Here is a 14,068-nt window from a genome sequence, read left to right as displayed (position 1 = left end):
CTGCTCCGGTGGACCAATCAGGTCAGACTTGCTCCTGATTTGTCAAAAAAGGGAACTGCTGACGTCGGCAAATCCCGGAAATTCCAAACAGCTCGTTTTAGGTCAGGATTTTACAATCACAAGCACTACTAAGTTCAGGTTTTGTCATTAAATGTCACATTTTGTGAGCTGGGGGGAAAGCCAAAGGCCCACAAATTTCACTAAAAGACTTAATAAAGTGATTTTTGCATAATATGGGACCTTTAATGTAAACACAGCCAGAAATGTTATAAACCCAAACATCCCACAGCACCTTACATCAAGATACCCTCAGGGGGCATGACTGTACGCCTTCCTCAGCTGAGCTCCACAGACATATGTCGACAGAAATGGCAAATGACCCCTCGATTATCTGTGAAAGGATAAAAAGCTGGTTCACTGATCCGTGACCAAGGAGGAATCTGGGCCATTCTGTCTTTTGCTTTCTTGGGAAATCCTGTGGGAAGAGATTAGAAAGGAGAGTTAAAATGGGTACCAGTGATAGCTTAGACCACAGTCCCTTATGCCACCTGGCCTGACTGTTTGTATTGTTTCTTTCAAATGAAAAGGACTATTGATACACAGCAAAATATCTTAACACCATTCAACTCATGGGCTTTCAGCAAAAGTGCCAGTTAGTTTTATAGCTTCGAATTTGTTCTGTATTTTTTTAATTCATCAGTGTTAGCTCAAGTATCTTGCAGCTCTCAACTTTTGCATTTCAGTTTTCAAAATCCTAAAACATGGAGGTGGTAATGCAAGACTTTTCCTCTTTATCCCATGAAAATAATATTTCCATTATAAAACAGTGAATAAAACAAAGACAAATCAAAGTTGCATTAAAGACAGCACATTTATAAAGTAGTTTTGCTCATGGAAAATAAACAAGGAAGGATTTTATTATCACTTTTTTCCAGTCCTTTATTTTCCTTCATTCTTTTGATGATTCAAATATGATAAGAATTATCACAGGGTTTGACGATTGATGAAGAAAAAAGAAAATATATAAAAAGAGTTTCAGGGAAATTCTTCTTTAGAACTCCAGTTCTTCAGTCCGTCCATTTTTCAGCCAAGCATCAAGCTTATATCGTCAAATGGGTGAGCAGGGGAGTTGTCTGTTCTTTTTCCCAGCAACATCCTCTTCCTTAGGGATCCCTCAGTGTTCCCAGGATAGATGGCATATGTAATCCCTCCTACATGTTCTGGGTATGCCCGGGTTTTCCTTCCAGTTCCCTCCAAACAGAAGCTTCCAGACATCACAACTGGTTCCCCTCAGAGGAGCTAGAAGCTTGATACTCACCTGGAGAAAAGCCTCATCTCATCCTCTTGTTACTACTACCTGCACAATGAGACATGGGAAAAAATTTCATTCAAGATTTCTATGTGATTGAAAATGAACACTAACACTACAAAAACACCACAGCCACTTGGGGCAGTTTTCAGGGTTTGGTGTCTTGTTCAAAGACACTCCAGCATGTAGACAGAAGGTCTTGGACTCAAACCCGCGACCTTCTGTGAAGGCAGGAGGACCAACTCACACACTGAGCCATTCTCATTTTGTATGATCAAAGTAATTAACCTGCTGCAGCTGCAGGATTTTGGATGAGAGTTTTGTAACAATTGTGGTAGTAAATAGGGTGCTGTCATTTGAAGTCAAATTTAAAGCTTTAATCCATTTTAAGAAAAAGAGTTTATATTAAGACACCTGCTGATACAGTGCATAGCAGCTTATAATGAAGTTCCCTCAGCTGGGAATCTCTTATTCTCTTTTGCTCGCAACAATCTCCTCTTCTCAGTGCCTGAGAGTTTGAAACTTGCTGAATGATTTTCAGTTGCTGAGGCATCACATCCCCTGCCAGCTACTAAAATATATTATACACCCTGATGAAATTAAAACACATTTCTCCTTTTGTCTTTTTTACAAGGGAGTCAGTCAGTCAGTCATTGATTTCCAGTTATTCTTATAATTGTTAGATTATACCTCAACTCAGTTTGAAGAGGCAGATACCCTGCTGGGAATTGTGACCACAGACTGAAGGTGTAAAGAAACTGTTAGTCCACCTTTGAATGCAGAAACCCACACAGTCCAGAGAGGTCTAATTAGGCGAGTCATTTAGAGAAATACCTGTAAGTGGGCACACCGTTGTTCTGCAAACCTGGCTGCTGGGTATGTCTGCAGTAAACCAAGATTCACATTTCCATACTTTCACCCCCTAACCCCAGGAAGGATGTATCCTCTGGGTGGTTTTTGGCAGAGATTTTACAGCTTCTTGCTGCTTTGCAAGGCTAGTAGCTTTGTAAATAAATGAGGCATGTTAATGCTTAGTGTAAGCGTCCGTGTGATTGGTCAGCAGGGACTGTCAGTCATCCGCTTCCTGTTTGCTGAAAACTGCCTAAATACTGCATCGAAAGAGTTAAAGACGAAGCCTTCCAAAATCAAATAACATGGTTGTTGAATCATCAAGGCTGAAAGATAGAAGACTGACACCGGCTTGGAAGCTTGATTCTATTTCTTGTTGTGCTTGGGGTGTCAGTGATCACTGGAGCACTTTTCTGTTTGCTACAAATGTTTGTGTTTTCATAAAAGTTTTCTAACAGCTTTACATGATCAGATACTGTTAGACGTACTTTGTCAAAGTCAGTATCACCTTATAGCTTTTCCTGTCAAGCTGTTCTTAAAAAAACAAAAAAAACATTTGGATATTGACATAGCATATCTTCTTGAAAAAATAGCTTACACAAAAAACTTGCCAATTAGAAATGTGATATAAAAACATTCCTCAAAATTATGTACTCTGTTAGTGCATTTACACCATAGCTTAATGCCAAAACACACTGTATGTGTAATGTGTAAACCAGACTTTAGGGCCAGCTTCAAGGACAAGGTCCCTCAAGTCAAAATGTAGGATTTGTTGTAGAGAAATTTACTGTTACCACTTTGAAGTTGTCATTTTTTTGCTCATTTGAAGTCTGTTTTAGCAGGTAGCATTTAGCTTTTTCTCCTTTCTCATGCAAAGTAGGTCAGTCTGTCAAATTAGCTGCTGTAATCCTCACACTTGGTGCTTTTCAAGTTCAGACTTGCCTTACAAACAGGTTTGCTGCTGACAACTGTTTTCTAAATCATGTGCCCCAAAAATGCATTTAATGAGGAATTCAGGAAAGTACAGACTGACATATGACGAGTATTGGTTTTTGTTTTGACATTTACAACATTTTTTTCAAAGGAACAGTATGTGGTAGCATTAAACTCATAGACTTTATAATGAACGAATGTAGTCTCTGTAACATCACACACCTGTTTCTAAAACTTAGTTTTGAAGCAAATTGTGGCCATCAGGGCCATATTGAAAAAACCTTCAGATTTTAGTTTTTTGCTTTGCTTCACATTTTTTAACTGGAGGTTGCTGTGTGATTAGGATGTAGGCTGGAAAAGTTGTGGAACACTGAATAAGCACACACATCATAATTATTAAAAAGTTAACATAATTACAACTGAGGTGACATCTAGACCTGCTTTATATCTTGAGTCATGAGAAAAAATATTGATAGATGTAAATTTTGATTTATGTTTTAAAAGTTTTTGTTCAAAAAGCACTCATAGATCTGTTGATTATCTAAAACAGGGGACCTATAGAGTTCAATGCGTAGTTTGTTTCATTTTGAGGTCTGTATAGATGGGAAGCCAGTGAGTGATCATTTGTTTGTCACAAGACTTTGAACTTGTTGTGCAGTATCATGCACATATTTGGACCCTGCTCCAGAATAATTTTGGTACAAGTTAAGTGTAGTCAGCTCTGCAACCCCATTTAAAATTCTGTCTGGTGTTTAAACTGGAATAAAGAAACTGTCAATCTGTCGCCGCTACTCCAGTGTGCGCCTAACTTTAGCCAAGTGAAATAAAGTGCTTATAGCTTTATACTTTGTGACTGACAGTGTTACATCATCTCTTCTTTTCTTTTGTCCTGCAGGAGGCTAGACCCGGCTGAGCGTCCTCTGCATATGGTCTATGACTACCTGGCTGCTTTGGGCTACGCAGACCCTATGCGAGTGCAGCAAGAAGCTGCTAACTCAGACCTCAGCTGTTTAATCCGATTCTACAGTGGTGAGTACCAACCCACGGGGGCCCATCATCTCCAATCTTTACTTTCTGCTGCTGCTCAGTGGGATCTGGCAGGAGCCTGGTGTCTTCCTTTGAAAACAGACCTGAGGCCTGACACCAGGTGAAGCAGGTTAAACGTTCAGGAAGGGATTCTGTCCCCCCCTCTTTTAAACATTTGTGTGTGTCTTCAGCAAAGACTGCTATCTGTAAAAATAAGTGCAGTTTTTTTGGAATTTGGATGAGTGATGCCTTCCTGAAGGGGTCTCTTGCATTTGATGGAGCCGGGGGGTTGGCAGCACATGCCTATCATAGCCTTATGATAAATGACTGACCGTCCATCACCCTGTGGTGTCCCTCTGTCCCCATGTGGACAGCCTTTTACCTTCTGCCATCATAATGCTTTCACGGGACCAGGACTCAGACTAAGTGGCCCTGTGTAACTGTGATGCAATATTGCTGAGGATGAATAGATGTGATTCTTCAGAAAAACTAGTAACATGTTTATAATGAAGCGCTCGTCTTCAAGCAGCACATATTGAACAAAGACATCTCTAGCTCTTTTTGGCTGAGTCCGGGCCTTGGTCTTGGACACCCTTACAGTAGCAGTGGTTAAAGAGTTTGCCATGAAGGGTAGATGGTGAGCAATGTCGTGTAATGTGCTTCTACTTAATATGGCAACTGATGTTCCTGCTGAGTCAGTGGAACGTCTTGTGTTTGGGGCTTGGAGCTGCTTTCATGCTGTGCTGCCAGAGACAGGGGAAGACTGAGAAAACCACAGCATCTAAAGGGCTCACATGTATTTCCTCCCACATTAAGTACACAAATCTCCCTAAATTGAAAAGCAGTGCTGCCACACTGAATGAAAGCCTGAAATAAACAAAAATCTCAGCAGATTTTCAGGGAAATTCTTGGTCTAACTCAGGCACCTAGGGACTGACTTTAAGAAATCTTGAGAAAAGTGAATTATGAGATTGAACAAACGAAGATAACACACACTTACAAAAGAGAAAAAACAATGCACAGTGTATTTATTTTCACCTACCAGAACAACAGTTTGGTCATTTCTGAGTCACAACTTTCTCTTCATGATCTGCTGGTAGCTCAACTTATGGTTTGTTTAACCGTCTCAGCTTCTCATCATGGTGCCCTCAGTCTCATTCCTTGTCCTTTTGTGTCCAGTGGAAGCCGAACTGTTGCTTTCCTTTTGTCAGCATGAGAACTGGTCCGATGTTGGATACTATCAGTAGTCAGGCCACATTGGTCAGAGTCTAGCCAGGCCCCTCAGAGACTTCCTGCCTCCTTTTGTCCACTCATGGGAAAAGAGGGACTAGGCATGACTGGTACTTGGGCATATGACACACTGCCAAGGCTGAGAAAACAACTTGATTTGTCCCTCAAGCTGGGAAGGTAATAAGATGTAACTGATTTTGGAGTACAACAATTTGTATTAGTGGTGAATTATTTCAATATGTTCACCCTTCCCTTCTGTGCCGGTGTTGAGGAGCTCTCCTGTCATACTGCTTCACCAGTAGACCTGAGTCTTTGGCAGCACAAAGAAACCCTGGTTTCCACTGCCTCCCACAGCAGTGTTGAAGGTGGGCTGTGATGTGTTGCTGAAACACGCAACAGCAGCCGTGTTCTGAAATCCTTCTCCCAGGTGCTAGCTTGTCTAACAGCTGCTGCAGAGGTAATGATCTGACTAAGCAGGTGAGGAAAGCCATGGTCCATCAGTAAAGGCTGCAGCTGCTAGAGAACCATCTGATGTGGTGCACTGTGTGTGTCAACTCTTCTTTTGGTCGGCTTTGAAAGTCTACATCAACTTTCACCGCCCTGAAAGCATCCACAGTTTAAATCTGGGTCTTTGCTGTTGGATTAAAGCTTAGCTAGCTAGCTTTTGATTCACGTGCATGGATGTGGAGATAACACCTGAGAAAGGCATATAAAAACAGCAGAAACATACCTTTTTGAACAAAATGTGGATCACATAGTTATCGGTGTAACTTGGAAACTCCTTTGCTGTAGCAGGAAATGCATGTAGATACTGGTTAATTATATAAAGTCAGCAATCTATATACAAGTAGAAGGGAATTTTTAATGCTGTATGTGGTTGTGCATATTTATTATTACTTGTTTTTCTAGTGTTCTCCATTTTCAGGTAATTTATCATATCCCAAAATCCCTTTATTGGTTCAGCAAAGTCATCTCTAACCTTTTCAATCCCCTTGCTTCCCACACATGCACCCTCCTGCCGTGGTGCACAAATGAGAAGAAAACAAACATGGACACAGGAGTAAACATTTCTAAATGCTGACTTAATAAAATCGCCTCTAATGAAAACAACTGCAATGACCTGAGGGGCCGGTGGTCCTCTGTGTCAGCCCACACAGCTGCAGCACACTCAAGGCCTGGTGTGAGCTCCATCATTGGTCCACCGGGTGCTGATCCACCTCTGCCTGGGTGATCTTTCTCTGTACTGTGCACAGCTCAACGCAGACCCACGAGGAATGTCAGAGCAGGAGGCATGAAGTCATCTGTGAGCAAAGTGAACTCACCAAGTCAGTGATCGGTATCGCTGTCACTGTTGTACTGACAGAAATTAAACTTACCTACATCCCGAGTTGACATGGACAGTGAGACGTTTCCTGAAATGTCTCATGTCTGGTTGTTTAATGATAATTCTTGGGAAACCTGAATATAGAAAAATGTTTACAGTGGTGCAGTTAGACTGAGGTTTAGGGAGAAAAATGAAACTGTTTTCAGATCCAGGGACAGAGCTCCGCAAAGAGCAAGCTCTGTATGGTTTCCTGTCATCCACACCCTGTAATCTTCTTTAACCGTGATGCAGCTCTGATTCTTCTGTAGACTCTCACATCTCATGTAGTTGTCAGGTTTTTCAGTCAGATGGCTAACCTATCCACTGTTTTATTCCATCTGTTTTAGAGGCTTTATTCACCTGTGCAGTTGTGTTCAGCACAGTGCAATGTTGCTACACAGTAGTCAATAGCAAAATTGTATTTATAGCGCCACGTTAAAAGGACTGTTTTTTTTTTTTTGTTTGTTTTTTTTTAAAGAGGTAAACAAGGACCACCAACAGGAGGCATCTGGGAGGTGGGTTGAATTTGAATTTGCTGCCAAAAAGAGCCTGCTGTTCTGAGTCAAATCAGACTGTGTTTCCGCCTCCGCTGACCCCCTACTGCATGCTAACACAATCTATGCGATCTTGAGTGAGACAAAAAGGCTCTAGGATACAGGGAGTATTGTGTTCAACTGAGTGCTCAACAGTTGCATTCAAATCATCTTGTAAGTGATTAAAAACAGATTCAAGAAAGTACAGCCACTCTTGGTGAGACTGGGAGCTACTTACTAAAACTATGAAAAGAAAGAGATGAAAGCTGGCACAATGAAGAGCAGCTGCAAGTTTTTTTCTGAACCAGTAATCAGCAAAATCTAAATTTTAGATAACGTATTTGTGTGATTATCAACCATCATTTCACCACAACTGTTGACAACAGGCCCCAGATTCATTTATCTGCTTTACTTTATCTCATTCCTCCTTCTCCTGTCTGAACTCTCTGGTTCCCTCTTTCCCCTTTTCACGTGTTTCTTTTTTTATTGTTCAGCAATAACAGAGTTTGACCCCTTGTGGCTTCATTGCTTATAGGTGAGATGTCGCTGAGCTTGCTGGTGAGTAAGGGCTGTAGCCACACTTAAGGTGAGCAGAGGATAAGATAAGACTTCCTGCTATCTCTGATCTGCGTCTTGTCATGCTGTTTGTGTGGTTTGGCAGCTTCTCCAAACCATTAGTCTAGTTTGGTAAAAAGCTGCACAGTCCCACTGCGGCCTTCTCCTCCAGGCCCCTGTCGCTCGGACAAAAACATCCTGCTAAAGAAAACAGTGTTTTTCCAACATCTATGATCCTGTCTCTAAAGCCCCCTGGAACCACAGGGGATGGTAAACACTATTTGTCATCAGTGGGGTAGAATTGATTTTGCTGGTTTTCTGCAGAGATGTTGATGGAGACGGTTGCTGGAGACAGTGGAGGTTTACCCTCTCAGATCGGACTTAGATTTTGTGAACAACTTGTTCCCCTAGCAACTAATGGCCCCAACAGACCTTGAGGGATATCATGTGTGTTTGTTTTGGGAGTTGGTTCTTTATGGCTTGGACTTATTTGATATTGCGTAAATAGGCCAATGATTTTCAGATGAGTGGCTGTATTGATATGGAAGTGTTAAAAGCAGTGTGATTCGTCTATGTGGATGTCTGTGCTAACACACTGAATGAGTCCTGTCTGTAGGCCTGCTCCGTGCATACCCACATATTAAAGGACAGTCAGAATTTCTGGTCATACCTTTTTGTCAATATAAACTCTCTTTTATGATACACTGAGGTAGATTTTGAAGATTGTTTTAGACATAATTTTGGTGTCTAGGAACCTGACATCTCTTTGGATTAGTCTTTTCAGTCAGTTAAATCATACAATGAGCATCCTGCAGGTTGTATTTTTAAAGGGTGTAGCGCTCTGATGGTTTGACGAAGCTTCTCTAATCTCTTCTCAACTTTCAGCCCTAGTCTCAAGCCCCTCATTGTTACTACTTTTACAAGTTCTCCAATAAAGTGTTTGACATACAGCTTGTCATGTGATGTCTTTTTGTCACTTTGAGAAGGGATCTGTGTTTGGCATCATTGCATAGATTTGAGAGTGAGTCCATCTATGAAAGTGAATGATTTCACTTTATAGTCAAGATCTGTATTGTTTCTTACTGTTGCAGAGCAACCTGAGCTTCGAACATAATCAGCAGGTCATTGTTTGTGTTCTAGACGATACAAGAGGCTGAACTTTTAGAAAAAAATATTACTAAAAAATATGAGGCACAGTCTAAAGAAGCTTAGAGCTTTAATAAGCACAATCTCTCTTGTAGATGAGACCCTGTATCTCAGTGAGATAACCCGTATAAATAAACGTTTTTTAAGAGAAGCACATTTTAATGCTATGTTGTCAAAACTGGAAAGTTTCAGTAACCTGTGCTTGACACAAACTTTGGATTATAATCAAAAAAGGTCTTGCAGTTCCATTTCCAGCCCTATTTTCAGGTGTTTTCTCCATGCGACCCATCACTGACCCTGCAAGACACTGTGTCTCTAATTATCTTTTCACATGATTGGGACGCCCAAGGACCAGTCACCACCATTGATCTGCTTGCCCAGCCAGTTTGTCGTCAGAAGCACTTGACCTGTTCATTACCAGCTTTCCTGCCAGAAAAACATGAGCAGTCTTTCATTTTATTTGAGTGTCCTTGTGAAGTGAAGGTGTAGAGAAAGAGCAGAGCAGACAGTGTGAGGAAGAGTGAGCAGATTGCCAGTGAGAGCCTCTGAGTGGGAGGAAGCATAAGTTGGTTTGAGAAAAATTTAACAACAGAGGACAAGAGGATGAGGCAGTGTCTTCTTTATGCTTATTTGACCTTCCATTAACCTGAGTGTACTTTTGAAGCCTGGCAGAGATGCTGCTGTCTGATGTGTCCTTCAGATCTGGCCAGCTAAGGCTGCCTGCAGTGCAAGTTGGCATAATTTAATTGAAAAGAGTGAAGTTTGATGTGACAAAGCCCTGACTCATTCATCAATATGACTAATGCTCGGCTATGCTAGAGAAAGCTGAGCAAGAGGGTAGATACGACATTAATGGGACTGACTCACAATTTACCTGCTGTTCACATCAGCTTTAACGTGTTGATTGGCATGTTTATTAACAGATCCATGTCTGGTCTGTGAAGCGGGAGAGGAATTATTTGTGAATAAAAGAAGAAAACAATCTTGTGTCCTTAAAGAGAACTAAGGAGAAACCTAACACAACCCCTGTCTACATCCACAAAAACTAACCTGAGTGTTTATGCTCCTTTTCTGCAGTTTAATATGGATCATTGATGTCTTCATGAAATGGTAGTAACATGTTTTGGTCCAAAAAGCCAATAAATCAAGCACAGCAGCATTGTTTCCAGGCTCTCATAGCCCCTCTGTTCAGAACGCTCTGATTTAGTGGGCGTGACCTTCATATGTAAATGAGCCACTGCTGATACCGCCTCACTATTCCACGTCACTGAGAGCGGCGCCACGAGCCCCGAGTGCACAATGTTAAGAAAACAGCGACGCTCGTTCACCATAACATTACAGGCTAAAACAACAGGCTAACCGCAGCTAAAGTTAGCATCCTGAAGCTAACACTGAGACAGGGGGGACACTGAGGAAAAGCTCTTACATCTGCTCTACAGCACACAGCATTTAAAATACTCACATTTCCAGGGTCTGAGGTTTGTTGGCGGATGGTTGGTAATGCGCCTGTTTCAGGACCAGTCTATTCGCTAGCCCTCTGTTGTACTGTCCAAAGTAGGAAAAGCAGTTGGCCGTGAGGTGACTAACACACACATGCACAGTTTTACTGAGTGAAGCTGGAACAGTTCCTTGATAAATGAACTCTAGCCACTTAGACTTGTCTTCTTCCGAGATGGGAAGCTTGTGCATGGAACTATGTGGCTGTTTACAGCCCAAAACAGCACTGCTCCTCAGCTTTGGTATTCTGAACAGCAACGGGGGGGGGGGGGGGGGGGGGGGGTGTCCACCAGAGTATCTGCTCCGCTGGACCAAACTGGTAAGATTTGCTCCTGATTGGTCAAAAAAGGGACTTGCTGACATCGGCAAATCCAGGAAATTCCAAACAGCTCGTTTTAGGTCAGGATTTTACATTCACAAGCACTACTAAGTACAGGTTTTGTCATTAAATATCATATTTTGTGGGCTGGGAGGAAAGCCAAAGACCCAGAAATTTCACTAAAAGACTTAATAAACTGATTTTTGCATAATATGGGACCTTTAACATAACTCCTGGTTCATCTCTGCTATAAACCCTCCAGCCTTGATATGTTCTGTTTTCTATCTACATGGACTTGTGGGAGAATACAAACATGTTGTCATTGTATGAAGAAAAGGCATACATGAATCCTTTGCTCCAAGAATGTGACTGACCTTATTTTAGAACTAAAACTGTCACTCTCGATACGTCTCTGAAAGATCTCACCAAGCTAGATCTGACTGAAAATGCCAAATTACATTTCAACTCAGGTAAGAGACCTGTCTGGCACCCGGCTATCACAACACATTGAATATTCAGTTCTTTGTTTTCCTCTTCTGATTTTATTTTGTTTTAACATCGAAGAGGAAACAGGATTAAATCATAAAGAAGTGTCTGAACCGGTCATCTCAGGATCCATCAGTCTTACTTGGAAATTTTGTTGTTGGAACCTGATTAGATATTTTTTAACCCCTGAATAAAATGTGACAGCTGAGGTCAGAGCGGGCTGGTGTTGGAGGAAATGTGGAAAACATCTGGAAAGAAGACCACTTTCACATATTTTGGAGCTACCCAGAAAGTTGTCCATGTTGGCAGGATTCTTAGTGTCAGGATTGACTGTTCTTTCTCAACAAGATATCTGGGCAACAAAGCAACTCATTTTTGGTGCAAGATAAATATTAATTAAAGATAATTTAGCAGTCAGCATTACAAGGGGTAACACAAAACTGGTGATAGTCCAAACCTCAAATGAAGACCAACTGGATAATGTTTAAAAACATTAAAACATAAGAAGAGAATAAGTTGGATATTGAATCTGAGGGAAAAACTTTTTTGCAATACTTGGAGAATATTTTGAGATTGTTGCTTTGAAGTGATTACAGATTCATTACAAAAAGAACTGATCAATCAACAACATGTTTCCATCAGTACATTTAGCTGTACAGAGCACCGACTGTCATCACTGTGTTATGCTGATTTCATGTTTGTTTTTAAAGTTTAAGGGAAAACAATTTTTAAGCAACAAGTGATAACTTCAAGAAGACACTCACAATAGCACAGCCCTACAACAGCTTTAATTAATTTTTCCTTCATGGTGGAGTTAAATGGAGACATTTCTTTGATAAAATCTAACCTGTTTTCTGCAGTGACATCAGTATAGATATGAAGAATATGAGATAACAGGGCAGTGTCCTCCTAAGTGCTGATGTAAGATCAGTTCCTGGTAATAATAAGCTAAAGTGACTAATAAGGGGTGATATCATACTGACCTGTCTGTATGACTTCATTTTCTGGATGCCTCTGTCCCTGCTGTCAGTGCATGACATCTGCTGTTAATTAAGTGATATTGTTTCTAACAGGAGAAGTGGGGGTCCTTGTGCATTAGATTATTATCTGTGGATCAACTCTTAACCCCTGTGTATGGGCTTTTCCTCTCAGAGCATCCAGTGAATGCAGACCAGCAGGAGAGGACCCTTCTTAAAGGCGTGTTCAGCGTCAGGAAGGGCAAGTCACAGCTGCACAAGTGGGCGGAGCGGCAGGTCATCCTCTGTGGCACCTGTCTAATTGTGGCCTCTGTCAAAGACAGCCTGACCGGGAAGATGCACATCCTGCCCCTGGTGGGGGGAAAGGTAAGAGTTCACTGTTTGTCGGTCACACAACCTTTCACTTTTCACTCTGCAATAACACAGCTTGGTCAGACATCTGGACGGGGCTGATTGTAGTGCCTTCAGTTAGTTTTGAGACAAACCACTTTTTGTTCATGCTGAAAAAGTTACAAGCAATACATCACATGGTCACAAATAATGCAAGCTGTCTCCCAGCCAAAGGTAATATAGCAGCTGTCGCAATAGGTAGTTCAGGCAACACAGTGCAGAGGATTGCAAGCAGACATGTAGTTTACTCTTAATCATGACTTAGCAGAGAATAATTAAAAAAAGGCAAGCAGGCAAACTGGCAACAAGGAAATGCTGTTTGATGGGCAAGCAGCTCCAGTATTCAATTATAAACATAAAATTACTAAAAAACAATCAAAAACTGAAATTAGAGATACAGAGCAGTTTAGATCTGGACACTAAACATAGGAAAGAGTCTGGTTGAAATGGAATGAGGGTAGTTAGTGACGTGAGGACAGGCGAGCCCAGTGACAGGAAGGGTTGGGCCTTGATGGGAGAGACGGTGAATATCTGGTCTTTACCTTGGTTTTCCTCAGACTGGACCCTCTCCTAGCTTTTGTTTCTTGGAACTTGGTACCAGCTGGCCTCTGAACTTTTACAGTAAAAAGGGAAAAATGGCAGAATAAAGAGTCATCGGCATTAAGACCGACATTATGGTCCGTTTTCAAACTCAGAGAAGGATTAATTATTGGTCAATAAATGCCAAAGCAGATTAAAAAGACTGTAGACAAATAAAACAATATTGCTTGGATCAGTAAAAGTATCTTTTAATGTTCCCCAACTATTTTAACTTTGTCAAGATAAACATCAAAAATAAAGAGAGGCCAGTTTATCAGCTAATGGGCTGCCAAAGTTTGCATCCAACCCTCTTATCTGTATGTTTTTTCTGTATTTAGGTGGAGGAGGTGAGGCGGAGGCAACACTGTCTAATGTTCAGCTCAGCTGGATCCCAAGCGCAGACATACTTCGTCAACTTTGACACGCTATCAGACTACCAGAGATGGCATCGGCAGGCATCAAAAGTAAGCAAGAATGTGTTGGATGTGCAGAATGCAGTACATGTGTTTCCTCTCAGCTACAGTTTGTTTTGTCCCTTTGGACTTTTACTTAAATCAAATATTAGTTGTTGGAACTACAGTTTCCTTCTCCCTATGAGTCGTCCAATCAAAAACCACCTCTCTGAGGGTGTCTGATTGGCTCCACAGAGGCAGACTCACAGCAGAGCCTGGCTTTGATTGAAGAGCATGCCTCTATTCACATAACTATCCTTGTCACTTCTATTTGGAGGAACTTCCATTGAGTTTTCTTCGAAAGGAAAGGCCCTCAGCGGAGCTTTAGTTATATAAGTTTTTGTTGATCTGAAAATGCTACATGACCCAAACACATTCTTGTATTTGTGTTAGGTTACACTGAGTAAAACTCTTGCCAACTTCT

The 14,068-nt window shown here is 41.4% G+C and overlaps 1 protein-coding gene across 2 annotated transcripts in view; it reads left to right on the top strand.

Annotated features, from left to right (window-relative positions):
* Positions 1–14,068, top strand: part of phlpp2 (PH domain and leucine rich repeat protein phosphatase 2) — a 36,943-nt gene that overhangs the window by 5,146 nt on the left and 17,729 nt on the right. For both annotated transcript variants that reach the window (XM_074666587.1, XM_074666588.1), the window contains exons 3-5: positions 3,987–4,120; positions 12,399–12,589; positions 13,531–13,656. In XM_074666587.1, coding sequence (XP_074522688.1) covers positions 3,987–4,120; positions 12,399–12,589; positions 13,531–13,656 — 451 coding nt within the window. The remainder of the gene's footprint in view (positions 1–3,986; positions 4,121–12,398; positions 12,590–13,530; positions 13,657–14,068) is intronic.

This window comes from Halichoeres trimaculatus, unplaced genomic scaffold (genome assembly GCF_033239565.1).
Source record: "Halichoeres trimaculatus isolate MK-OKI-2021-1 unplaced genomic scaffold, fHalTri1.1 fHalTri1_scaffold_3, whole genome shotgun sequence".
NCBI classification, from domain to species: Eukaryota; Metazoa; Chordata; class Actinopteri; order Labriformes; family Labridae; genus Halichoeres; species Halichoeres trimaculatus.
Note: the sequence above shows the minus strand (reverse complement) of the source record. Positions and strands in the feature narration are given on the sequence as shown.